Genomic DNA, 27,028 nt, shown 5'->3' on the forward strand with positions numbered 1-27,028 from the left:
CCACAGACCTGACCCCCTCCTGCACCCCTGCCCCAGCCCTGAGCCCCCCCATACCCAGAACCCCTTCCTGCACCCCAAACTCCTCATCCCCGGCCCCACCCCAGAGCCTGCAGCCCTCTCCCCCACATCCCAACTCTCTGCCCCAGCCCTGAGTCCCTCCCGCACCCCAAAGCCCTCATCCCCAGCTTCAGTGGCGCTGCCCCCATTTCCACCTGCTGAGGATCCGGTCCCCAAAGCACTGTTTATACCCCTGGTATTAGCACAGCCCACACCTCCCCCTGCAGCCTGGTGCCCATATTCCTTTGGCCTTGGGTTTCCTACGCTGCAGGCGGCATTGACCCAGTTGAGCAAGGACCTCGGTGGGCCAATTCTTTCAGAAAAGGGGCTTGCCAGGGCCAGCCGGTAGGAGCTGGGCGAAGGTGGTGCCCGAGGAGACAGACTATTGAGGAGGTGGGAAGGAAGTGACTGGGTGGCTGTGTCTATCGCAGGATCTATCCTGGATGTTTGAAAAGCCCAATGGCTCGGGAGCGTGGTCATGCTGTTGACGATCCTCCGTGTCGTTCCAGGAGTTCGAGCTGATGGAAAACATCCTGAAGAGCAAACAAGAAGGGCCCGAGTGCTGGGACCAGCGGAGCTCAGTCAGCGTCCGGACGTCCTTCACTCGCCCGGAGAGGAACCGGCTGCTCTGGGAGGACATGAGCGTCATCGAGGAAGATGCCACCAAAGTGACTGCGCTGAAGCTGAGGCTGGATGAGTCCCAGAAAGTGTTGCTCAAGGAGCGGGAGTGAGTGCTTCCTGTTGCATCACTTCCTGCCCGCTCACATGACACCCAGGGCTGCCAGGGGGCTCATATTTAGCCTTGGCAGCTAAGTGCTGGACTTGAAACCTGCCTCAGGTTCCCTATGGTTTGCAAACCTCTCTAGAGGATCTGAGTCCAGCTTCAAACCATCCCCACGTGGCCTGGCTGCCCAGGTCATGGTCTCAGCCTGAGAGCAGGGGATGCTTGGTGCTTTCCAGAGACTTGCTTTGAATTGGGGCAGCCATAGGCACCCAAAACTCAAAGGGTGTGAATCCACATGGATCAACCCAAAGGGCAGGTTTGTGCAAACCAAACCCAGCATCGAAGCAGGCGTCTGGGGAAAAATGCAGTGCACTCAGTATCAGGAGCAGCGGATGCTCCCTAAAAGTGGGGGGGGTCACCAGCGCCAGAACCGTGGCCCTGCCTGCCACCCCTTCTCCCCGAGACGTTGCCCCCACGCCGCCCCTTCCCTTCCCCACGAGGCTCCACCCCCATGCCGTCTCTTCCTCCCCCCCATGCCCTGCTCCCGCGCCACCTCTTCCCTCCAAGACCCCGCCCCCCTGCTCACTCCTCTCTGCCCCCCCCCCGGTCGCTCGTCCGAAAGAATGCTTTAAGGGCCAAAGGATTTCTCCAGCACTCAGCCCATGTAGCTGGGAGCTCTCTGGGGCCCGTGGGAGAAAAGAGTCTCTCCCCCGACCCCCAGTCACAGAGCAGCCGTGGAAGCACCCCATGGTGGCGACTCCAGCCTTTCGTGGCCACGGGAGGCCAGAGCTGTGGTTTTAAGGTGTCCTCCAAAAGATGCCTCCCCTCCCCTCTAGGAATGGACTGGACACCCCCATGTCTGGAGCCCTTCCTTGCCTCCGCCCTGCTAGAGCCGGCTCCCCGTTGTCTCTTCCAGGGACAAGCTGTCGCTCAGCAAGAGCATCGAGAAGCTGGAGGGCGAGCTCAGCCAGTGGAAGATCAAGTACGAGGAGCTGAACAAAAACAAGCAGGAAGTGCTGAAGCAGGTGGGCGAGCGCGTCTCTGTGGCCCTGGAGAGGAGCGGGGGCCCCTCACGCCCTGAAGGCCGCTCGTGTGTAGCCATCTCACTTGTGCGCACGTAGGCCTGCCCAGTCGAGGTGGCGGAAAACTCAGCCCGCGCTGCGGGATGGGGAGGTGGAGGGTGTTTCCATCACACCCTTCATTCCGTCGTGTGTGCCCTGAGACCATTAGTACTTAATATCCACTAGGGGGAGCCCCGGCTCCAGGAAAACCTGGTGCTGCACAGATGTTCTACTATCGTGAATTCTCACCATCAATCTGGCCAGGTATGCAGCCTGCCCTGCCCGTGGTATCTGAGCTGCAAGGCACGGGAGGGACAGGCGGGGTTAGTGCAGAGGACGTTCCTTGCTGCCATGGGCAGTGACTCTGAGCCCACTCTGGCGTGCCAATGGCCCAGCGGATGCTATTTGCACAAGGCCCGAGCAGATCTGTGGGAGAGGGAGGGTTGCCAGCACGGGTTGTGGCATCACAGGTGGGTCCAGTTGAGAAGTGGATTTGAATGCCCTTGGGTACAACTAACCCCCGGCCCCCTTCTGGGTCTAAGTCAATCCCAAGCTGCTTCCTGTTTCCCCCTCTGTTTGAGCCCAGGACTTGGTGCCAGTTTGGTTCTGTGGTGACCGCTCTGCGTCTGTCTCCCCACAGCTGAACATCCTGAAGGAGCTCCACCAGGATGAACTAGGGCGGATTTCGGAGGACCTGGAGGACGAGCTGGGGGCTCGCTCAAGCATGGACAAGAAGCTGGCAGAGCTGCGCACGGAGGTGAGAGCGAGCGAGGTGTGCGGGAGGATTGCAGCATCTCCCAGCTATGGCTGAGATTTTCAAATCTCCGGAAGATGTCTGGAAGCCCAGTTTGCAGGAAGATGAATGAGAACTGGGCATTGTGACAGGGTACCCATGGCTCCCGTCGTCTTGGCTCTGCACAGAGCGCTCGGAGATCTTCCTCATGCAGATACCACCATGCAGTTTATTTACAGGGTCTCTGTCAAGGCTGAATCCCCACTCTCACTTCGTGTGCAGAAGGTGGGGGCCTGCAAGGATTCTAAAAATTAATACTGGCCACTTGAATTACACTCCCAAGGTTACAGCTTCTCTCTGACCTTGGCTTGGTAAACGCTGCCACCACCCAAATGCAAAAAAACCCAACCCTTGGGCCCAGGAAGGAGCTCTTGGGAATTCCTCCCTGTGGGGTACCCTCAAGCCCTTTCACGCCCCCTCTGGGGAAGAGCTGAGAAAGAAAACAAAGGAAATTAGCTGGTGGCAACAGCTGAACAACATGCACAACCCTCTTAGGACACCAAAAATCCAATCCTGTTCTTAAAAAAGGTAAATTTTATTTTAAAAAAAGGAAAAAAATACATCTGGAACTTAGGCTTTTTGCTAGATCTTAAAAGAAACAATTACAAAAATTAAGCACCCAAAATAGCTTTCTTGGGGGTTCAGCTTAAAGGTTACAAGCAAACAAAAGCATCTGGGGTTAGCACAGAGGAGTCCACAAGCCAAAATAAAAAAAAAAACTAATCGCATCTATTTAAATGTGCCCTGTCCAATAATTTCTTCTAGGTCTGGAAGATGAATTTTTATACCTGGTTCAAGCCTTACACAGCATTCCTGCTGCCCTCTGTTCCCCTCTTTCCCAGAGAGAGACAACACACAAACAAAGAGAAGTTTTAAAAAGTTCTAGCCCTCCCATTGGCTCTTTTGGTCAGGTGCCCACTCCTTTTCCTTACCTGGGGAACTTTGTTAACCCTTTACAGGTAAAGCAAGCAGAGAACAGCCACCAAGAGGGACTTTATAGCTAACTGGCTGGTTGGGTGTCCATCAAAGGAAGCTACCCCCCCCCTTCATTTATCACAGTCTCACTCCACCACCTTTTACATACTAGTGCTGTCACAGTATTTACAATGTTGTGCGGCTGTACTACCCCTTCCCCAAAGGTGGGAATGAAAAGGTGTCTCTTCCCAGGGAACTCCCTTTTGTCAGGCCCTCTAGCCATTCCTTCTCTTGTGCTTCCCCCTGCTTGCACTTTTTTCCTGTGCTCTTTTTATCCAGCCTCCTTGTTAAGGGGCTAATTAACTCACTAGCGACCTAGCCGCAATTTGATCTGGTAATCAGGAACCCCTCTCCTTAATTTTTCCCTCCTGAGGTCCTCATTGGTTAAACAGTGGCCAGAGTGCTGGTTCAGTTGCTGATTCCCAGCACTCTGTCACAGGCAGCCACATCCCTTAGGCGGCTGTGACGGGTTTCCCCCCGGGGTGCCACCTGGAACTGGGTTACCACTGAGCCCACCTGACCTACCAGCCTGGGCTCCCTATAAACTGTACTGCTGTGGCAAACCTGCCAAGCCCTTTCCCAGGCTTCAGACTGCACTTTACCAGCACACATACACATAGGGCACACCAGCTGCAGCCACACACACAGATGCTGAGATCAGCTCTGCATGGGAAGGCTCAGCTAAAGAACTGCTCAGTTGCTCAAGCGCGCCCCCCCCTCTAGAGAGTAAACCCAAAATTATACCGTCTTGCGCTGCACAGAGAACTGGACAGCGCAAGCTCATGAAATTCGCCCCCTCCCTCAGTGTGGAGAGGGATATACACAGCTTTCTGCCCCAAGTTATGATTTCTACACCCTGGTCTTATACAAAATAAAAACAAGTGTATTAACTACAAAAGATCGATATTAAGTGATTCTAAGGGATAGCAAACAGATCAAAGCAGATTACCTAGCAAATAAAACAAAAGCACAATCTAAGCTTAATATATTAAAGAAATTGACTGACTAGCAAATTCTCACCCTAATTGTTGGTTTAGGCAGTTTGCAGAGATTCTTGAGGGCCAGCTCCACTTGCTTGCAGCTTCAAACCCCCGGTATGCCTTTCACAGGCTAGAAATCTGTATAGCCTGGGTTCAGCCCTTCTCCTGCAGTTCAGTCCTTGTTTCTCAGGTTTTTCCAGCCGTCATCTTGGATGGGGGAGAAGGGGTCAGTGAAAGAGAACCACGATGATGTCACTCCCCTGCCTAAAATAGCATTTGCAAATGGCGGGAATCCTTTGTCTCCACTTTAGTTCCCACGCCTCTCAATGGAAATTCTATGATGGCGCCCAGTACCAGGTGACTTGGTCACATGTCTCTGCAGGGCCCTAGCAGCCATGTGTCAGAGGCTGTTTGTAGTGTCCTCAGGAAGGCTTCCCGGTGGGAGACTAGCAGCTTCTAAGACCCATTGTTCTCCCTAATGGCCCTTCTCAGCCAGCCACCTAGACTGATTACACCTGGGGAATACCCACTAGGCAGCACGGTTGTAATAGATGCATAGACAATATTCCTAACTTCAGACACCAAAATGATCCATGCCTACAAACTGGATAACCATATTCAGCAAATCCTACCCCTTCCAACGACCTCTCACATGCCTTATCTTGCATAAAACATATCATTGTTATGCCACAATCATATCATCATCATATTACCATGAAGAATATGAGCCGTAATGCCAGAGCGGCATCTCAGCCTGCATTTTTGGGCAGGATTGACTGGTGCAATTGGCTAAAGCATGAGCTTCTGGGGAGCCCGGTACAAGTCCTGACTTAGGGGGGTGATTCTCAATGGTACAGGGTAGGCCTGGCAAGCCGGTCAAGTGGTGTCAATTGAGTGGTCAACTGATTGCCTGTTGTTTGACCACAGTCGAATATTGTCAGGCACTGCAGCAAGGAAGTAGGTGCCCCAGCAGGGTGGTGCTGCGCTTTCATTCTTTAACACTTCGTCTCCTTGTTTGGCATTTTTCCGAGTTAAAATCACTCGGTTCAGTAACTTATTTTGTGTCATTAGGCATCAGTATTGATCTAAGTTGAAGCCTCCTGGAGGCCATAAAGCCTCACTCTTTTTTGTTACTGTTGTTTCTGTTCTAATAAATCAGTGCTATAAAATACTTGACCATTTTTTACCTTGTTTGGCTGCTCAATTGACCAATTATTTTGGGGCCGGTCAAATACCCGAATACTTAGACAGCCCTCCATTGTCTGAGCACCCCACGGCATTTAATATAGGGCAGGGCTGTTACCCCATTGTACAGACAGACTAAGAGACACAAGAAGTGTATGGCAGAGCAGGGTCTGGAACTTGGATCACCTGAGTGCCTGTTTGGTGCCCAACCGGCAAGCTTCTCGAAGCAGGATCTCTCCACTGGGGCTTGAATGCTTTGATGGTTTCTTGGAAGAGACAGATGGTGCTTGGCGTATGGCAGAAAGGATTCCAGGCATTTGAGGAGTGGGGAGAAAGGCACAGAGCTGAGGGAGGGAGACACAGGGCAGTGAGGAACGAAGCTTGACTGAATTTAGGGAACAAAAGGGGTTAGTGGGAGGAGGGGAGGGCTGATCCCCCCCCCCGTCCCCCCAGTCTGCACATCTCAAAGCCACCACTGAATAGATTAGTTGGCCGTATCTTCCTGAAAGAGGCAGAGCACTGGGCCAGCAGGGGGCGCTGCAGGTCAAGACTGAGACGCATTGGCAGAGCCGTGAGGGTTGGTGTAGCCAGGACTCTGAGGTGCTGGCAGAGTAATGTGCGGGCCCAAGGCTGGAACAGCAGGGGGCGCTGCAGGTCAGGACTGGATCCATCAGCAGAGCTGTGTAGGACTAGCAGAGAGGGCTGTGGGTCAGCATGGAGGTAGAGCTGGGTGTGGAGGCTTGGACCTGCAGTGATTGAGGGTACAGCAAGTCAGGAGTGAGGACCCCTGGCAGAGCTGTATGGAGTGGCCCAGCACTGGGAGAAAGGGGACTTTGCCTTGGTGTTGGTTCTGATTGGGACTGCCCTGTATGCTGCGGCGCAGCAGGGTGGAGACGAGGGGCCTCATCTGTGTTAGTGTCCAAACTGAGATGTCTTGAGTCACATCCACTCTTTGGGTACTGACACCAGTACCCAGTGGACCAACAGCCGGCTGGGTCTACTCACTCTCGCCCATACACCCAGTTCAATGGTGAACCCCTGGGGAGCTTCCCCAAGGCCAGCTGTGGCTGGAGTTGTGCTACTCCATGCGGGATGTTACTTTAGCCACTGGCTAAGAGGTGTGGGCATATCTCCCTGTACTGGCTGGCCCGCAGAGAAAAGAGTCTACTACTGCCACCAGCCAAGGGAGTCAGGCCTCTTCCGCTTCAGCTAAGGAGTGTGTTGCAGGCCCTGGATCTAGCCTAGTCTAGCCTTGCCCCTCACGGGTCATCACTCTCAGATGGGATAGCTAAGGGCTCCCCAGGATGCCCGTTGGTCACTAACACATGACTACCGCCTGGTTTGACATGGTGTGTGTCTGTGTGTCCCCTCCCCATCACCCAGATGGAGCGGCTGCAAGCGGAGAACGCGGCGGAGTGGGGGAAGCGTGAGCGCCTGGAGACAGAGAAGCTGAACCTGGAGCGGGAGAACAAGAAGCTGCGGGCTCAGATTGAGGACCTGGAGGAGGTGCTGGCCCGGAAGCGCCGGCAGACGGCCAGCGCGCTGGACACTGACCTCAAAACCATCCAGGCTGAGCTCTTTGAGAAGAACAAGGTGAGGCTGTTGGGCAGAACGTCAGTAACAGCGGGGGCATAGCAAGCGCCCGTGGTCAGCCTGTGCTGTCACAGCCTTGGGGGGGGGGAATTCCTGCCTCGGGTAACCCCATTGATCAGGGATGAATTGGGCCCTTTGATATTAGAGAGCATCTGGGGCCAGGAACGCTCCCAGTAACACCCCAGTTGGCTCTAGGCTCCTAGCCATTAAAACTCATCTCCATGCTCCATCCCACCCTCAGTGTCCTCCTGAGAGACCCTCAGGGTGGGGTTCAAGCTCAGGAGGCTAAACCGTGTTTGTGGGCTTTTCCTCTGCTCCTTTGGGATCTCACCGAGAGGACAATGGGGGGAGGTGGAAAGGGGATCAGAGGAACCCAGCCACCTTCATCCAGGGAGAGAAGCCGCGACACCTCCAGTCATCCCATGGACAATGCTAGGTGATCATGGGGGGTTTCTGGGGGTTGCTTTGCGTCTTGGGCTCGGGCACCCAGTGTCATTGCAGGGGAGGGAGGAAAGGAGGCTGGATACCATGGACGTAAAACCCACGTGGTTTTAGGGATGGAAGAACTAGATCCAATTAAATAAAAACCCACCCCGGCTTTTGCTGCTGCTGTGAGGTGTGACAGCTCAGTTAACCTTTCCCCCATTAGTGGTCAAGGTCCATGTGTTTCTGCATGACCTGGTCCTGGCTGCCTCTGGAGAGGAGCTGCTGAAATACGAGACGATCCAGTCCTGAGGTTTCCAGCCAGAGGTGTTTATAAGCAGAACTCAGATAAGCTCTGGATGCACCTTTCGGGCTGCATGTCTGAAGCAAAATCCCCTGTTTGAGGTTCAACCATCATCGGGTGCCTCCTCCCCTGGAGAGTCAGTCATATTTCCAGCCCTGTGGGTGGGCAGATGGGAAAGGAACAAAGGTGGCTTTGTCCAGGTGTAGCTGTGACCCCCACTAGCAATTCCCCTGGAACGCCCATTCTCCCAAACCTTTCTGGTGGCGATAAGGGACTGGACATCAGCTGGGGTGGAACTCCTGGAGGTTGTGCTACGCTGGTATTTGGAGAGCAATCGGGAAATGCAGAGACACGAGAGCTTGGGGGAGGGGAAGTCTCCTGAACTTAGGAATCTCAAAAGTCAATGTTTGAGTTTGGTTTGAGATGTGGGTGACGGTTCAGTCTAACCCCGCAGGGTAAAGCAGCAGTAGCTCTATCGCCCGCAGTAGCACCGCTGGGAGCTCTGCTCACTCACTCCTGTCTGTACCCATTACTAGAGAACATTGGGCCCGGGCCTCTTCCAGGCAGAGTTTTGGGGTGCCCCTCTCCTCTAGCCATAAAGAAAGCCCTTCTACTAATGATGCTCTGCCCCTCTCTAATAACCCCTCTCCCTAGTGCTTGCGACCCCCTGAAACCTGTTCACACCCCCGTCCAGGAGAGACCTGGGGTAGTAAGTTTTTCAGAGGAAGTATGGAGGAGAGGCAGTGGTGCAGGTAGGGGACTGAGAGCTTCTATTCCCTGCTGCGTGACCCTGAGTAAGTCACTTCCCCTCTCTCTGCCTCACCTCCCCCATCTGTAAAAGAGGGGAGACGATTCTTAGCCCTCTCCTAGGGCTGATAGGAGCCTTCATGCACTAGTGTTTGTTCAGTGCTTTCAGATCCGTGGATAAAGCGGCCAGAGGAGGGCAGATGATTAATACAATGGCTGGCGTAGCTCATCCTGAATCCTATGCCCCAGCCTGCAGACCCTGGCACGGCCTGTACCCTAACCCCTCCCACTGCCCTTCCAGGAGCTGGCCGACCTGAAGCACATCCACGGCAAGCTAAAGAAGCAGTACCAGGAGAAGACGGCCGAGCTGGCGCACGCCAACCGCCGGGTGGAGCAGCACGAGGCGGAGGTGAAGAAGCTGCGTCTGCGGGTGGAGGAGCTGAAGAAGGAGTTGGCCCAGGCGGAGGATGAGGCAAGTCTGGGGCACGCACCCTGGCCCGTCCCTCCATGGCCTCGGGGACAGGGGGAGGGTTTTCAGCACCCAGGAGTGCAGCCATTGAAATGTCACCATTGACCAGCAGATGCTGCAGGCAGCTCCTTGCTCTGAGCAGAGGGAAATGGAGTGGCAGCCCAGGTAATGTGGCGAGGCCATTGCTGGCACTTGGGGACTCAGTCGTGGCAACATCTGCGGTTAAACATCCAAAGGAGCCATCCTCTCGCGGCACAAAGGCACTGAGCTGGGACTCAGGAGAGTCATCGTTTCAGAGAGGTGAAGGAAGGACTGTACAACCGTCTAGTCTGACCTGTCTATCACAGGCCATTCAATTTCACTTGGCTCCCCCCGTGTGGAACCCAGCAACTGGCGCGTGGCTAAAGCGTCTCTTCCAGAAAGGCAGCCGGTCTGGAGATGCAGAATCACCACTTCCCTCGGGGAGATCTGGGTTCCTGGGGCACCTTGAACACGGCACTTAATTTCTTGCATCCCCCGACCTGTGATGGGGATATTGATAGTCGGTCACAGCACAGAGGGGCTGGGAGGATAAACTTTGTAATGTCTGGGAGATGCTCAGATGCCGCAGCGAGAGGGTTCTATGGAACCACAGGTAGATAGAAGAACACCGAGCTGTTATCGAGTCGTTCTCAAAGTGCTTTACAAGGGAGGGCAGGAGCATTATCCCTATTTTACAGATGGGGAAACCGAGGCACGGAGACTTGCCCAACGTCACCCAGCAGGCCAGGGACAGACCTGTGAATAGAGTCCCAGGTTTCCCGGATCCCAGTCCGGCGCTTTATCCACTAGGCCACACTGCCTCCCACATAGAGACATATAGAAGCCCAATGATAAGAACAACATTTCCTTTTCCCAGTGAGAGGAACCCATTCCCATAGCGCTGTCACAGCAAGTAAGATCAGGGCATCTAAGCACACTGCAGGGAGGTCCTGGCCTACTGAAAGGGCAGGCCAAGCACTTAGTCATGGCCCTGGCAACCTTTCAAAGGTGCTAAGATAGAACCAGAAAAGGTGATTAAGTATGAATGTGATGGACTGATGGCTCAGGAGATAGGCTAACGCGGTAAAGAGCCTTTCCCACCTCTGGTGCCAGCTCATCTCCTGCCTAGGTCAGTAGTGACTGCAAGTTACTGTCTGACAGATGACGGCCTTGTGTGGAACGAGTTTGATGGGGCTCAGCCCAGTTCCTAGGGAATAAATCCATGTCCATGTCGCTACCTGCCTCTCTTGCTCGCAAGGGCTGGATAGGCATAAAGAATTAATTCCTTGCTCACCCCCAGAGCAGTCCCCTCCAGGCCAGGCGTGGTGCATTGTGGGGCAAGTCACTGGCCGTACTGCGCCTGTTCTGTGGATGAACTGCCAATGCACCTCAGTGAGAGGGGAGCTTGGCTTTCCTGCTGACATGGTGTAGGCCAGTGGTCCCCAAACTTTAACAACCTGTCAACCCCATCACTAAAATGTCAAGTCTCCCGAACCCCCTCCTAAAAATGAATATTTCCAGGGATTTTCTCCTTTACCTGAGTATAAATGATAAAAGCAATATAACATTTGTTTTTACGACATGCTTATTACACACTATTTATTTAGTATTTATCAAGACAGTATTTTTATCACATTATGAGAACAGCAACACTCTTCCAAGATCTCACTTTCGTAGCTTGTATCACTTTGAATAAGCCTGTTATAAGACAAGGCTCCTATGTTTCATCAAGGAGTATCAGATGTGAAACAGCATGAAGGGATTTAAGAAGCCAACTCAAAGAGTTCCTCCTACACAAGCATTCAGGTCTTGAGCAGTCCAGACAAACAACGCACGTTACAACAAAGCTTAAAATTGTCCTTCATAATTTTAAAAACAATACTAGCTGCCTATTTAATTTTAAAAACAGCAAAAAATATCCACCTCCCTTTCCCTTTCTTATAAGGAGTCTTGAAGTTTAAATCTCCTCAGTGTGATAGATATGCTTGCTTTGATCTGCTTAGCTCTTGGAAGTCCAGGGGCTCCGGGCTGCTGGCCCCGTGCTGCCCGGGCAGGGCCGGCTCTAGGCACCAGCAAATCAAGCAGGTGCTTGGGGCAGCACATTTGCAGGGGGCGGCATTCCAGCCATCCTTTTTTTTTTTTAAACTCACTTCCTCCCCTCTCGCAACGCTGCAGAAGCGGAGAACCCATGGGACCCTGGGAGCTGTAGTTCCTTGCCTAGCTCCCTGCCTACAGAGCCAGCTCTGGAGCAGGGAAAGAACTACATTTCCCAGCAATCCCTTGGCAGCTATCAACAGGAAAGGGAGGGGGAGGGAGTGAGGTAGCTGAGCCATGCTGCAGCTTGCTGTGAATGGAGAGCTGGCTGCTAGAACGGGGTGGCACTGAGAGTGGGGGACAAGTGTGCCCAGCCCAAGGAGTAGAAGGCTTTGCCCCAGACATCCCCTTCAGAAGACTTCCCCAGACTGGATTAGGGATACTGGTGTGACCTCACCTTGCAGCCCCCAAAGAAAGAATTGGGTGGACTAAATGGAGCCTAGCAAGGGAGGTACATGGATCCCACTAGAATTTAAAATGAAAAGTAAGGGAGGGGAGGCTCTGCTCGAGGACCTGGGCAGCTTTAGATACAGTACCAGGCACGTAGGAGGATTTCCACTTCTGAGCCATGGAAGCAGAAATTGACTTTTCCTTTCCAGACATAGCTAATATTCAGAAAGGGAATCTAGCACCTGCCTTCCAGATTTGAACACCCTCAAAATTCAGGAGTGCTCAAGCTCAGTTTGGGCAGCTGTTACTTCATTTCTCCCAAATCAAATATACTGATCCACTGTAACTTGCTGTAGAAAAAGTAGGATAAAATTGAGCAAGAAATGCTTCCCCGTGATTATTAGGACTGGAATTGCTATTTTCAACAGCCATTGCCTTTTTTTTTTAGTTTTATTTGTTTAAAAGGAAGACAGTGATGTTGCATTGGCAAATTTCCCATAGAAACAAAGAGTGGAACAAAAGAATAATAATAAATAATAAAGACACCTCAACTTTTCCTCATTTATGTAGGACAGTCTTATAATATGCATCCAGATATCCTCCAATCACACAAGCTGAAAGTTGTTCCACTTTACTGCAGTTCTGTAGCCATATGGGAACCAATCCTGTCTGTGTTCTGTGCACATCCAAAATTCCTGCTGAACGACGTGCCCTGGGAGCGAGTTACCAGTGACCCAGGGCTGGGACAGCAGGAGGATGCAGGTTGGGGGGGGAGAGCCCAGGGCTGGGGCAGCAAGGAGCGGGGGGGGGGGGGGGGGCCCGGGGCGGGGACGGGGGGGGCAGCCAAATTTTTTTTGCTTGGGGCGGCAAAAAAACTAGAGCCGGCCCTGTGTCCCTAGGGACAGCTCTGTCCATCATTAGGGAATTTTTCCCCAAGAACCCCCTGTAACATTTCACAAACCCCAGTTTGGGAACCACTGGTGTAGGCAATATTTGTTACATGGGCCTGTCACTGGCCACCATCAAAGAGTAAAGGCTTTGAGTCTGGGTCAGATTTGAACCAGCCACCTTGAGATGGTCTGTGCTAACGGCCAGTCTCATATCAGTGCTGCCATAACAGTAACGAGCGAATGGCAGAAAAGAAATATACGTTCAGACTATGTTGAGACACCAACCCACAGAATCCAGGAAATTCAGAGCTGCCTCCATCATGTTCAGTTATGCCCCACACCTGATCCTCTCGTCTCAGCTCACTGGGCTGTCCTACAAGCCATGTGGGTGGCAGTGACTGGGGACGATGGATACTGCACACGGGTATCGCTAGCTGCTGCCCTCGGCGAAGACAGCTGTGTTTCTGTTTGCCTTGCAGCTTGATGAAGCCCATAACCAGGCACGGAAACTGCAGAGGTCCCTGGATGAGCAGACAGAACAAAGCGAGAACCTCCAAGTGCAACTGGAGCACCTGCAGTCCAGGTGAGGAGAAGCAGGGCTGGGGAGGACGGAGTTCCTGTTGACAAGACCTGAGCAGGGACAGAGATTGGAACGTGGGAGGACAGGAAGGACAGAAATAAAGATGGGCAAGATGAAGTTGGAAGCTGGGGCGGAAAGACTGACAGGTGAGGCTGCCAGGCTGACCTGCAGTGGCTCAAGAGCGCGGTTACTAACCTCAGGGCAGACTGTTAGGAAGCAGGGCACAAACCCCGAATTGGCTGAGTTTTATACTGAGTTTTATACACCAACCAATTCTCAAGGGTAAACTCCTCAAGCACTGTAACAGCCGTAACATGGAGTCACAGACAGTCCCTGTGGGCACTGCGATCTGTCTGGCTGCCCAGCTGAGCTTGCCTTTGTGATGGGTGGTCCCTTACACCCAAAATCACAGTAATATTCAAGTTGATCCCCGTCCCAAAGGGCCAGTCACTTACCCCAGGTTGACTGCACCTTAGATCTCACACCAAAGACAACACTTGTAACCAATCCTATAATAAACCATCCAAAGATTTATTAACTAGGAAAAGGAAATAAGAGAGTTATTTCCAAGGTTAATGCAAGTAAACATATACACACACGAGTTCCAATCGTAAGTTTCCAAAAGGAATAGACACTTCTATAATAAGCAATAATATGTCCTTTAGGGCTAACCCAGGCCAAGCACAGGGAAGCATCCTTGCGCTCAGAGTCCAAGCAGCATGAAAGATACAGTTCCTCCTTGTTAAGGCTTTTTATCCCCCCCGCCCCCAACCCCGCTGTGGGGAGCAATTCACTTGCACATCTCCTCTTCATGGGGTGGGGGGTATGTGGAAGGGAAATCAACGAAGTTTTTTGTCCTCTGATGTTCCACAATAGTTGGTCTGATGTTGATGGGCCTCCTTTGTTGGGCAGAAGACCTCTCCTGTTGGAAACTAGTATTTCACACCTGGTAATGCTTCTCTCCTCTGGCGATTTACAGTTACAGAGCAAACACTTCAGTATTACCTTAATACCTATTTTAACGATACTAACCCACGGGGGAGCCAGACTGGTTCCCACTATGTATTTGTCAGTGTTCAGTTGAGACCTAGTGGCCTTGGCACGAGCTGGCACCTGGTTTGCCAGCGTCTCAAAGGTATGAAGTGGGTGGATGAATGGAAGGAACGAGAAGAGAGGACGAGCGGGAAGGGAGGATAGGCCAGAGTTCTGGGCTATGGTGAGGGAGCAGGAGCTGGGATTCCCAGTGATTAGTCTAAATGGCAGATTCCAGGACGTCTACACACAGACTTGCACCAGTTTAGTTAGGTCTCTGTTTACATACAAATGTGCCCCCGGGTTAGTTAAACCTCTCTGTGGACACTCTTATTTCAGTTTGAGGGGCTTATTTTGGTTCAGCAGGTAATAACAAAATGTTTAAGTACATCAGAAGCAGGAAGCCTGCTAAACAACCAGTGGGGCCCCTGGATGATCGAGTTACAAAAGGAGCACTTAAAGACGATAAAATCATTGCAGAGAAACTAAATGAATTATTTGCTTCAGTCTTCATGGCTGAGGATGTTAGGGAGATTCCCAAACCTGAGCCGTCCTTTGTAGGTGACAGATCTGAGGAATTGTCACAGATTGAGGTGTCACTAGAGGAGATTTTGGAATTAATTGATAAACGTAACAGTAACAAGTCACCGGGACCAGATGGCATTCACCCAAGAGTTCTGAAAGAACTCAAATGTGACATTGCGGAATTATTCACTACGGTTTGTAACCTGTCCTTTAAATCAGCTTCTGTACCCAATGACTGGAAAGTAGCTAATGTAACGCCAATATTTAAAAAGGGCTCTAGAGGTGATCCCAGCAATTACAGACCAGTAAGTCTAACGGCAGTACCGGGCAAATTAGTTGAAACAATAGTAAAGAATAAAATTATCAGACACGTAGAAGCAGGGCCGGCTTTAGGCCGATTCCCCTGAATCGGGCCTTGCACCTAAGAGGGCCCCGCCCTCGCGCCTAAGAGGGCCCCGCGCCCTAAAGAAGAGCGCCTAACTTTTTAATTTTTACTCACCCAGCGGCGGTCCGGGTCTTCGGCGGCGGGTCCTTCACTCGCTCCGGGTCTTCAGCGGCATTTCGGCAGCGGGTCCTTCAGTGCCGTGGAAGACCCAGAGTGAGTGAAGGACCCGCCGCCAAAGTGCCGCCGAAGACCCAGACCGCCGCTGGGTATTCGAATCGGGTCCCGCACTTCCGAAAGCCGGCTCTGCGTAGAAGAACATAAATTGTTGGGCAAAAGTCAACATGGTTTCTGGAAAGGGAAATCATGTCTTACTAATCTATTAGAGTTCTTCGAAGGGGTCAACAAACATGTGGACAAGGGGGATCCAGTGGACATAGTGTACTTAGTTTTCCAGAAAGCCCTCACCAAAGGCTCTTACGTAAATTAAGTTGTCATGGGAGAAGAGGGAAGATCCTTTCATGGATTGAGAAATGGTTAAAAGACAGAGAACAAAGGGTAGGAATCAATGGTAAATTTTCAGAATGGAGAGGGGTGACTAGTGGTGTTTCCCAAGGGTCAGTCCTAGGACCAATCCTATTCAACTTATTCATAAATGATTTGGAGAAAGGGGTAAACAGTGAGGTGGCAAAGTTTGCAGATGATACTAAACTGCTCAAGATAGTTAAGACCAAAGCAGACTGTGAAGAACTTCAAAAAGCTCTCACAAAACTAAGTGATTGGGCAACAAAATGGCAAATGAAATTTAATGTGGATAAATGTAAAGTAATGCACATTGGAAAAAATAACTCCAACTATACATACAATATGATGGGGGCTAATTTAGCTACAACTAATCAGGAAGGAGATCTTGGAGTCATCGTGGATAGTTCTCTCAAGACGTCCACGCAGTGTGCAGCGGCAGTCAAAAAAGAGAACAGGATGTTAGGAATCAATAAAAAAGGGATAGAGAATAACAGGAAGAATATCTTATTGCCCTTATATAAATCCATGGTACGCCCACATCTTGAATACTGCGTACAGATGTGCTCTCCTCATCTCAAAAAAGATATACTAGCATTAGAAAAGGTTCAGAGAAGGGCAACTAAAATGATTAGGGGTTGGGAATGGGTCCCATATGAGGAGAGATTAAAGAGGCTAGGACTTTTCAGCTTGGAAAAGAGGAGACTAAGGGGGGATATGATAGAGGTCTATAAAATCATGAGTGATATGGAGAAAGTGAATAAGGAAAAGTTATTTATTTGTTCCCATAATATAAGAACTAGGGGCCACCAATTGAAATTAATGGGCGCAGGTTTAAAACAAATAAAAGGAAGTTCTTCTTCACACAGCACACAGTCAACCTGTGGAACTCATTGCCTGAGGAGGTTGTGAAGGCTAGGACTATAACAGGGTTTAAAAGAGAGCTAGATAAATTCATGGAGGTTAAGTCCATTAATGGCTATTAGCCAGGATGGTTAAGGAATGGTGTCTCTATCCTCTGTTTGTCAGAGGGTGGAGATGGACGGCAGGAGAGAGATCACTTGATCATTGCCTGTTAGGTTCACTCCCTCTGGGGCACCTGGCATTGGCCACTGTCGGCAGACAGGATGCTGGGCTGGATGGACCTTTGGTCTGACCCAGTATAGCCATTCTTATGTTCAGCTAGACAGTAGCATAACTGCAGCTGCCCTTTAGTAAGGGATGCCATTGCGAGACAGGGGTTTGGGTTTCCTTTCACCGCACAGTCGCTGGGGGTGATCCTGTACCTTGCACCTAGGATAGCAAGGTACAGGATAGCAAGCGTGAACAATCGGGACACTCTCTTTTTTTTCAGGGGTGGGGGCAGGGAGGGGAGGTTATAGTTGCGTATACAATACAAAACCCCTAATAGCAGGATGGCTGGTCCCCATACTTGCATTGTCCGAAATCCCAAACTGGGAAGCGCTCCGGCTCGCCCAGCTAAACTGTTATGCAGGAGGGATGGAGGCTTAGGAGAACGGCTGCCAAGCCAGGGCTTCTGCCTCTTTGTTTTCCATGGTGCTTGGCCGGAGCGTTCATTCCACCTCCCTGCTTCTCGTTCCCCATAGTCACCTGCGGTGGCGTCTAGACCACAGATGGGCCCAGCACTGACGCTATAACTAAGTGCTGCTAAGGGAGGGTTAATTGGGACTCTGGACAAACTCCCGAGGGAGCTGTTCACATCTCCCTGGACTCCTGCTAGTCTGAGCCCGTCTGCTGGAAATGAGGGGGGGGGGGACAGACAAGGAGGAGGATTGTACCAAAGAAGGGCAGGGTGCGTCGGTGGGGGCGGAATCTGTTGTGAATTATTTATCAAGTGGCGCAGGAGAGAATTCTCCTGCCAGTGATAAATTGCTGCTGAGCGGCAAGAGGACTTTCCAAAGTGGGCTAATCCATTTAGCGAGCGTCCCCTCAGGGGATGCCTGTCAGCTCCTGATGGGAGGACAGGGGAGGGGAGGGGCATGATGGGAATGCGGGGCCGGTGCTGCTGTGTGTAGGGACGGATCTGCAAGGGCCGCGCTCGCCCCGTCTCTCTGTCACTTTCATTCAAGAAAGGCCTGGAAGCTAAACCCAGGGGAAGCCTCCCTCAATCGTGGCAGCTTGGAAAGCCAAGGGCAGCAGCACCCACACTTCCGGCTTCTTCCTGCTGCCCTGGCAGCGACAGACCATGCGGCTTGGTCTGCAGCGGCACTGTCCGCTGCAGAGAGTGTCCCAGGGTTTTGCAAACCATTTTACTTCCTATTTTTATACTAGGAACAGGACCCTCCCTGCTCCCCCTCTGCTGGGGGACCTTGGCCCGAATCTCTGGAGGACCCCAATAATGATGTCACATGTGGCTGAGCTTCAACTCTTCCTCCCCACATCTGAGTGTCCAAGGGGCGCTGCTCCTGTCAAGGTCTAGGAGGCAGGGAGAGGGCTGCAGCTCAGGTCAAAGCCCGGTGTGTCGTCATTATCCAGCTCCTCCCAAGATTTGCCGCAAGCCCTCAACGAGGGCCTGGTTTGTCTCTTGTAGAACCAAGCAAGGAGAAGCTTGGTGGGGAAGAAAGTTGAGGCTGATTGTGCTGCACAAAGAAGCCGAGCCAGCTCTCGGGTTTGTTTTTGCTCCGCAGTTCCCCTTTAAGCACCGGGTTAAACACAGCAGGGGCTCAGACGTGTTCTAATCCCTGTTACAGGCTGGGGGGGAAGATTCCCCAACTGCTGTCACTTGTCAGAGCTCCATTGGAGAACAGTTTCCATCAGCAAAGGATCTGCCTCCAGGTTAGGTCAAGGTTCCATTAGATGGTTCGGCCACAGTTCACACAGGCCAGCCGACACCTTGTCACCGTGCAGAGAGGTTATCTGGTAGATGCTAGGTTATAGCAGTGAGCTGGGGATGGGGAGGAGCACAGGGAGGGTCCTTGCTCACTTGCTTCAGGCTATTCCCGTAGCTGCAGAGGTGAAGCCACGTGAGACAAGTTGGCGGGATGAAAAGGCATGAGCCCTGCAGCTGTACGGAGCAGGGCCAGGCCAGTGAAAGGTTGCGGGGAGGCACATCCCCCTGTGGCTCCCCACTGCCCCAGGGGCTGCAGGTGTCTGGCACCATCAGGAGTTAGGGCCAGCAAGGTGGGTGTGACCCTTCCACTAGTCTCTGGCTGCTGCTCCTCTGCCAAGCCTCTCGTGATGCTGTAGCAGGTTGAGTCTAACCCCACAGGCTGGGTCATGGAATCCAGACCCCGGCACCCTCTCTCTGCTGCCACCACCCGTGGCTGAATGCAGGTAGCATTAGTCTAGGCAAGGTGGGACCAGGCCTTGTCTACACCTATGTGGTATAGCTGCCTCAGGCCTGACCCCTGAGTGTAGGTGAGGCTCCAGTTGTATTCATTCAGGGTTTGGTTCCCAGGCCCCGGATTCCCTTCTCTCTGAAAGGCACTAATCACCCCTCAGCTACTAGTGCCTGGAGTTTGGTACCTTCCCGAGGGGAAAGGGTGCCTCTGTTCATCGCTGGAGGAGGTGCTGGGAATGGCCATCCTCTCACAAGGCTTTTCTGAAGAAGAAGCCGCTTCTCCCCTCCATCAGGCAGGTTTTCTGGGCAAGATCCAGCTGTCCTCTTGGCTTCACAAGAGCAGCTGCCTGGGACACCCTGAGCAGACTCTCCATTGTGCTCTTGGGAGCAAGCTCCATTGAATAGCACAAGCCAAGGAGCAAAGAGAGTCTCTTGCCTAAACCCCTAGAACTACCCGTGCGGTCTGCAACTGTATCCACCAGGGTTGGGATCTCATCAGCACCCCTGCGTTCAGCGGGGTCAGAATGGGCTGGGAGACTTCCAAGGAGCACCCTGGGGTGACGGGAAGTAGCACTGGGGCTTCAGTGGGGGGGCGCTCTTCCCTCTGAACCCGGCTGCACCCCAGCCTGGGGTTACTCTGCTGCTGGAGATGCTGCCTTACGGACAACATGTCAAAATGAGGCCTTGCTCATGAGTAGTCGAGAGAGATTCCCGAGCTGCTAGCCCCAGTGTCCTGGCCAAAGTCAACCCCGGGGAGTTAGATTTAGCCTAAATTTCCCCTACCGCTTCCATGGGTCCGTTTGCTCCTCGGTTCCTGCCCCGAGCCATTGGGTAGGTTGCTGTGCCCTTTTCAACAGCTGCATCTTTGCACCCAGAAGAGGCAGCGTTGCGATGGCAGGTCTTGGATTTTAGGCTGTGAAGCGTTTTGGGAGGACGTCGTATCTAATCCATCACTGGCATTTGGGAGGTGCCAGCCACCAGAGGGTTTGGCCTGATGGAAATGCAAGTGATTATGATATAAAGCACATGGGTGCTTCCTCCATTGAGCCGGCATTCCTGGGATAGGCCTGCCGTGCCCGAGGAGGAAGTGTAATGGGCGAGGCTGCTCCATGCTCCCTTCCCCATTGGCATAACCTGCCTGGGGTCACTTCCAGGGGTCCAGCGAGTCATTCACTTGCTTGTCTCTGTGTTCCTGGGGTACTTCCTCAGTTTGACACCTGGGTGGAACATGGCAGGGACGAGCACTGATACTCATACACGCCTGGCTCTTGGCCCAGGCTTAGGGCCGAGGGCAGGGCCATGCTGGGGTCAGGCTAGCCCTTAGGGGCAGCAGGGGAATAGGAGACCACAGCAGGTGTGTTGACCAGCTTGTGGTATGAGCTCCGCCAGGTGCGTGCACTCATTTTCTGCATGGAAAGGACTGGGATTAGGTAACAGGAGCAAGACCCAGGCCCATGGGAATTGCTCAGGAGGATGGTAATTCAGTGGAAGTGATGGGCCTGATTCTCATCCATGCTTGCACCTTAAAGGGGCCTTCAAAGGGGAATAAACTGTTATTGACACCCACTCTAAGGCCCCTTTACGCAATGAGAGCCGTGTAACTCAGAACAGGCCCAGTGGCTCCTGTCCTTCCACTGGCCCAAATCAGAACCATGGATCCAGCGTGTCCCCGGCTTTGGCTTGCTCAGCTCTGGGGTTCGGGCTTGGCCCACAGGGAAGATTTTGCGTTGTTCAGAGCTGGGTTCAGATTTCAAACCCCTCCTAGGCCAGAGGGCTGTGGAGGTCGGAGAAAGCCCTGCTCAGCGCCTGGGCGGGGTGGAGCTTTCTGGCTCCAGAGCCGTATACAGCCAGCAGAGGCAGACCTGGGGAGGGGGCACATGTGATGTGAGGGACTGGGCACGAGGCTGGGAGTCAAGGCATTTAGCCAACATTGATAGAAGCGGCTAGTGCTTTGGGGTACCTCACTTATTGGGGCCCAACGTGAGCCACATTAAAGGAGCTGAGCACCTGCCCTCTAGAATCCAGGCTCCTTTCTAGGGGGTCAGGCCCCCAAAATCGCGGCATTGCCTCAGTTCTGCTTCTTTGAGGCGTGACTCTGTTCATCTTTCCCCATCTGAAGAATGAGGCTAATTATCCTGACCCTGCTGTGCAAATCCGTGTGAGATCTATGGCTGCACTATGCAATGGAAGTGCTCCGAATTCTTCTTTTAACCTGTTCATAAACTGCCAAGGCTGGAACAGCTGGAAGAACCTTCACTAGACCATGACTTTAGCTCTCAGCACGGGAGGATGTGCCAGTCTAGAGAGCAACTCTTACTAGTCTGGCTTAAAAGGGTCCATCTAGCAGTACCCATCCCATCCTGTGCCCAACCAGGCAACCAGTTCCCAATTTTTTGGACCCTTCACCCTCCTTCCATGCAAAGATCCTTGGAGTCGCCCCAGCCTCTGCTGCTGGAAGAGGATTCCACGCTAAGGCACAGGAGCACGCAGCAGAAAACAAACCAAGCTCCGTATGAGCAGGGGCGCCAGAGAGAGCGCGCTGGGCGTGATATGACACGTGGGGGGCGGGGGGAGGACAGGGCCAGAGAAATGCATTGTCTTCTTAAAGAGGCTGTGGTTTCATTGCTCTTAAAAAGTTTTTTTTTTTTTTTTTGGTACGTTCCTCCAGCAATAAAACGCTGAAATAGACGCACGACAAATCGATCCTGCGCCATCCAAAGTGCCTCGGAGAGGCAGCTGGGCTTTTTTTTAATCTGATTTTATTTTACTGGGCCATGTCCATTAAATCATACAGGAATAATGGAGACTTCATCTCCTCCCGCCTCCCCAGCCCCCTCTTTAAATAATTCATGCGTTCCAGTAAAATGCAGCAAAGTCGTGCTTTGCGCCCGGAGGATGATGGGAGAGCTGCTCCCATCACGTTCTCGGGGCTTGGGTTTGGAATTTGACTCATAAATTTAGCTGATGAAGTTGAATGCTCCGGAGAGTGAGGAGCTACAAATACTAAGAGCTTCCCATTGACAAGGAGAACACGGGCCCCATCCAAAGCCCACTGATGCCAATGGGCAGCCTCCCCTTGACCTCAATGGGCATTGAAACCATGTATGAGGAGCAGTCCTGGGTACAGGCCCCCTTGCTCCTGTCTCCCGGAGAATCACCAGTGAGAGCAGTCATGGGCTTCCCACACACTGTTCTACTATCCATAGGTGGCAACTTTCCCCGGTGCCAGTAGGGTGACCAGATGTCCCGATTTTATAGGGACAGTCCCGATTTTTGGGTCTTTGTCTCATATAGGTTCAAACCTATTTTTATCAGGGGAAAAAAAGGTTCTTGTCGAAAAAGTTCCAAGCAGTTCGAACCTCTAGCTTCCTTGGGCCGCCTTGTGGGGAACCTTCGACCCCTCCCCTCCCGGCCTTTGACCCCCCTGTGCCATCATGGCGGTGATGAGGGGTTGTCGTCACTGCAGCGTTAACCCAGACTCTTCCCCAGCGTTGCCCCTGCCCCCCTCCCATCCGCACACAAAACCCTCTCACCCGAGTTTGATGGTGCTTTCAACCCAGGCTCGCTGGCCCCGCTGGGGATAGAGGCCAGAGCCCGGGTACAACTGTCCCTTGGGCTGGTAACTCACCTGCTTTGCAGTGAGGCCACAGGGCAAAGCTCTCAAGTCTGATAGTCCTCTAGTGCATTCCCCCCGAGTGCCCTGAAGGGCAGACAGGTTCTCCCCCACTTCACTGGGAAAGACTCCCAGAGCGGCCCAGCGCACTGCAGCACAAAGACCCCTGGGATGTGCCCCCAGAAATGGGAGGTGCAGCACCCATGAGGACCCAGTAACTCAGGCAGGACTCTGCAGTGTGGCTGCTCACACCCGCGCTAGCCTAGCCCAGGCACTAACTCCGCAGGAAGACACGTCCTAAGTGGCGCTGCCCAGCCAGGGATATTTTATTGCCACCCAGGAGGGGATTAGAAACCTCTTGGGGGCCCACGTACTGCTGCCCAGGGGGCATTGGAAACTTCCTGTGGGTGGGTCTAGGTGGGTAGAGACCTGGGAGATCCAGTTTGGGATGGGGCTCCGTCGCTGGCTCCCCAGGCTGAGAGGGCATCTGTGGAGGCACAGCAGGGACCACAAGGCCTCACTGCCTGGCCTGGAGCAGCGTTCCTGGACTCACCCTGATGCTTGGCCTGGGGGGGAAATCCAAGGGATTCCCCTCCTCCAAAAAGTCTGTTTTTAATGTTAATGGGCCTGAGTCCCTGCTGTGATCCGCTCTGCTCAGGCAGCTCAAAGGGGTGTAAAGCACCCAGATCTCCCTTCCCCAGGCCTAGGAGAGCACAGGGGGTGGGGAGCCAGTGTCTATCACTTCCCTGTCTAGCACAGGACCAGGGAGAAGAGACGGCTACAATCCCCAGCCAGTTGGGGGCAATAACCAGCTAGTCTAGCTTCCATCAGCCCCAAGTTGCTCTCTGTGCTGGGGCTGGAGCCTGCAGCGACCTGGCCCTAGAATCAGCAGACGCTGGAGGCTGCTGAGAAGTTGACACACTGGGGGGCGGGGGGGGGGGGTTGTTTGTTATAAACTAAAGAGAAACAAAAATCTCAGAAAATAGCCAAACTGTGACTGCTCTGGGTGCAGCGCTGCCCAGCCAATGTCAGAACCAAATGCAAGCCCACCCCCCAAGGAGCCGGAGACCCTCCCCTCTGGAATTGTGCCCTAGAGATGGGCCCTGGGCTTGTGGAATTGGGGGCTAGATCTGAGCTTCCCCGGGACTGGCAGGGGCTGGGGTCGAGGGACCAGCTCAGGAGCTGTAACGAGACATCCCAGTTGATCAGGGAAGCACTGGGAGACTCCTTCCCAGCAGTGTCAATGCGGGCTCCATTTTGGTCTTAGCGACCCCCAGGCTGGGTGCTGTTAATCTGGGGGAGGCAGGCGGAGGTCATGACAGCTTTGAGCCGAGGCTGCTGCTCACTCCCCTCCCCTCCGCCCTCTGATAAGTGGCTCCAGACAATAATGTGCTGCTGTTAAGCACGCGGGATCTGAAAAAGGCTTTAAGTGAACTTGGTTGCTTTAATCAAAAGTCCATTAAGTGTTGCTTGGAGCCATTGAGGGAAAGGCTGTTCCGATTTGGCTTTATCAGCAGGTAACACCCACTTAGCGGAGAGAGAAGACAGCTCTATGTTCTTCTCCCAGGCCCAGCCCTCCCTGGGACTGGCCAAGTTCCAGCGGCTTGTAACATAGCTATCTGCAGCTCTTGGACCAAACTGCAGGCGCTGAAATCCAGTGCCAGGTCTTCCCCCAGGGGCTGTGCCATGGCATCCGTTCCGGATGGGCACTGACCTCCAGTGCCAGTGATTCTTCCCAGGTTTCACTCAGTTGTCAGATTCCTGGGCTGCCTGGGGAATCTGCTCAGGAGAGGTGGGGCCGAGAGCGGGTCTGTAGAAGGGTGACTCTGGCAGGTCATTGGGGGAGTTTGGGTCTATAATGAGGGTGAGGCCAAAGGGACCTGCCGGTCCATTGCCGCTCCTGTCTGCCCTGCTCTGCCCCATACCACCCGCGTGGTGCCTGGCTTTCATCCCGGCGTGGGAGAAACAGCCAAGCGAAGACCAGGTTGCAGACAGCAGTACCCACCCTAGAGCGGCAGGGCAGAGCCCGCGGCGTTTAGATCTCAATGTGCTGTTGGTTCTGTACCCGGCCCCGGAGTTCTGCCTCGCACTGGCACCCTGGTAGGTGTGAGGGGTATGGAGAGGGGAAGCTAGAAAGGTCGGGGGGGGTGGCCCCTAATGCCATGTTGATGGATGTCGTACAAGAGCCTAACCGGCCAGAGAGGGGGGCATGACAGAGGGAAAGGGGAACGTGGCGACAGATGTATAGAGCGGTATGTACCTCTGGGGCTGGCAGGGAGCTCGCAGTGTCTCTGTTCCCCTCTCCAATATGTTTGCTTTTGCTCTGGTTTTTCTCGGCCCAGGCTGCGGAGGCAGCAGAACGCGCCGCTCTTTGGGAAGATCCGGAGCTCCCGGTTTGGCCCCGACGACCCTGACGATGGGACTAGTGACCTGGATGAAGATGAAGATCTACAGATCCAGGTTCCTTAGTGCCTGGTGCGCAGGGCCAATGAGACGGTGGCTGGAGGAGAGAGAAGGAAGCGGCAGGCTGGACGCTTGGGGAGGATAATACCTGCAGGAGCCTGGTCCCGTTCACCGGCCTCGCCATCGGCAGCCAGACCAGCCAAGAGCCAGCAGAGAACGTGTGCGGATACAGCCTCTGGCCCTGCTGGCCTGTGTCACCACCAGTCATGGGCGGGAGGGGGGGTCCTGGAGAGAAACCCCGTGGCCAAGTGCCCGTCCCAGGGGGCAGGGTCGGTTCTACCCCAGTGGGTTTTGTAGACACAGGGAGATAAAGCGCCAAAGGGTGGGTTGAAGAGAAATCCCCAGGTGGCTGTAACCATGAGAGGAGTAGGGAGGGGCCAGGCTGCAGAGCATGAATGAGCCGCCCTGGGCAGAACAATGGCATTGGTGCCGATACTGTATAAAGGACGCCAGCAGCTGAGGTGTTGTGGAGGCCCCATCAGTGGCTGAGTGTGTGCATTGGATGGTACGCAGTGCAGTCTCTACCCTTCAGCCCCTGCCCGGAGTGCCCTCTGCAGTTCCAGCCTCCTGCACATGCCCTGCCCAGTCCCTCCCTCCCCAGCTCTCTCCTGGCACATGGCTTTCACCTGACAGGCCCCATCTCTGACGCCACCAGCCCCCCGCCTCGGTTCCAGCCTAACCTGGGAACCATTTGCATCTCAGCATCACACGCGAATGAACTGAGCCTCGAAACCAATGACCTCCCTTTTACTGATGGGGAAACTGAGGCACAGAGCAGAGCAGTGACTTGCCCAGGATCATGGCCCTCCAAGGCCTGCACCTCGGGCACTAGGCCCTGCCTCCTCCCCATGTGCCCTGTCCACCAACAGCCGCTCTCCCTCACTCCCGTTTGAACACATGCACCTCGCAGCATCAACGGACATTGCAACAATACACCGGAGAGCGTCCAAGGCAGAAAGCAGGCGGCGCTAACCCGGATGAGCCCGGCCCCTGGAGCACTGACAGCAGGGGCCAAGTACACCGGAGCAAACCCTTCTATTTTATATACGGATTTTATATATATGTATGTATTTGTATATGTTTTATATTATAAATAGAGCTATGGGCCCAGGCGATCGCTGCGGTCGGTATGGTGCAGTCCTTTCCCCCCACACCTAACCCCTGCGCTATTCTGTACTGCGCCCGCCTGCCAGGGCGGGGCTGGCTGTCCCTGGCCAGGCAAGCTGTTGCTGTGCCGGCCGCGGGGTGGAAACGGAGGCTGGTGGAGACAGGAGATCAGGAAGCAGGTGGCTTCTTCTGCAGGGAACGTTTACAGACAGCGTCTGACAGCTGGCGGGGGGAGGGTTGTAATAAATTGAATTTATGATAAACCCGAGTGTGGGACTAGAGGTGTTATCTGCTGGGATGCCCAGGGCAGGGGCTTGCCTAGATGGGAAGTATGAACCCCCCACAGGCTCGTAAGGGGTTAATGCGTGCCTGAGAGCCTGTTGCACCTGGAGGGCATGTCAGGCTCAGTTCAGGAGCAGGCCAAGCTGGGATGGTTTCCATAAGGCGGGCGGGGGACGTAGGGTGGTCAGGCCGAAGACCTACCCAGCCTCAAGGGGAAGAGAGAGGAAGCTGCAGGAGCCAGGTTGCACTCCTATGGTGGCGCCTAGGGAGGGGTGAGGAATTGAGGGACGTGGCCCTGGGGGTCGGTGTCCTGATGGGGATGGGAAGAGAGAAGGGGGGTGGGAAGAGAGACGGGGGGGTGGGAAGAGAGACGGGCATCTCAGACTCCTAGGAGGGGAGCAAGGTGGTGGCGTTGTTTGATGCTACTTGCTGAAGAGCCTGGCCCTGAAGTGAGAGGCTGGGTGGGGCAGAAGACTTCTTGGCTTGCTACCTGTGTCTCTTAATACGGGTGACAG

At 53.5% G+C, this 27,028-nt stretch overlaps 1 protein-coding gene across 2 annotated transcripts in view; it reads left to right on the top strand.

Annotated features, from left to right (window-relative positions):
* Positions 1-26,363, top strand: part of CCDC102A (coiled-coil domain containing 102A) — a 50,929-nt gene extending 24,566 nt beyond the window's left edge. Inside the window, exons 3-10 of one of the 2 annotated variants that reach the window (XM_029911760.1) lie at positions 567-784; positions 1,698-1,806; positions 2,483-2,599; positions 7,159-7,368; positions 9,144-9,314; positions 9,424-9,476; positions 13,186-13,289; positions 25,004-26,363. In XM_029911760.1, the coding sequence (XP_029767620.1) occupies positions 567-784; positions 1,698-1,806; positions 2,483-2,599; positions 7,159-7,368; positions 9,144-9,314; positions 9,424-9,476; positions 13,186-13,289; positions 25,004-25,209 (1,188 nt within the window). In that variant the 3' untranslated portion in view covers positions 25,210-26,363. The remainder of the gene's footprint in view (positions 1-566; positions 785-1,697; positions 1,807-2,482; positions 2,600-7,158; positions 7,369-9,143; positions 9,315-9,423; positions 9,477-13,185; positions 13,290-25,003) is intronic. The other variant, XM_029911761.1, reaches the window with a different exon arrangement.
* Positions 26,364-27,028: the final 665 nt, after the last annotated feature.

This window comes from Terrapene carolina, unplaced genomic scaffold, assembly GCF_002925995.2.
Source record: "Terrapene carolina triunguis isolate 2854851 unplaced genomic scaffold, T_m_triunguis-2.0 Scaffold130, whole genome shotgun sequence".
Lineage (NCBI taxonomy): Eukaryota > Metazoa > Chordata > Testudines > Emydidae > Terrapene > Terrapene triunguis.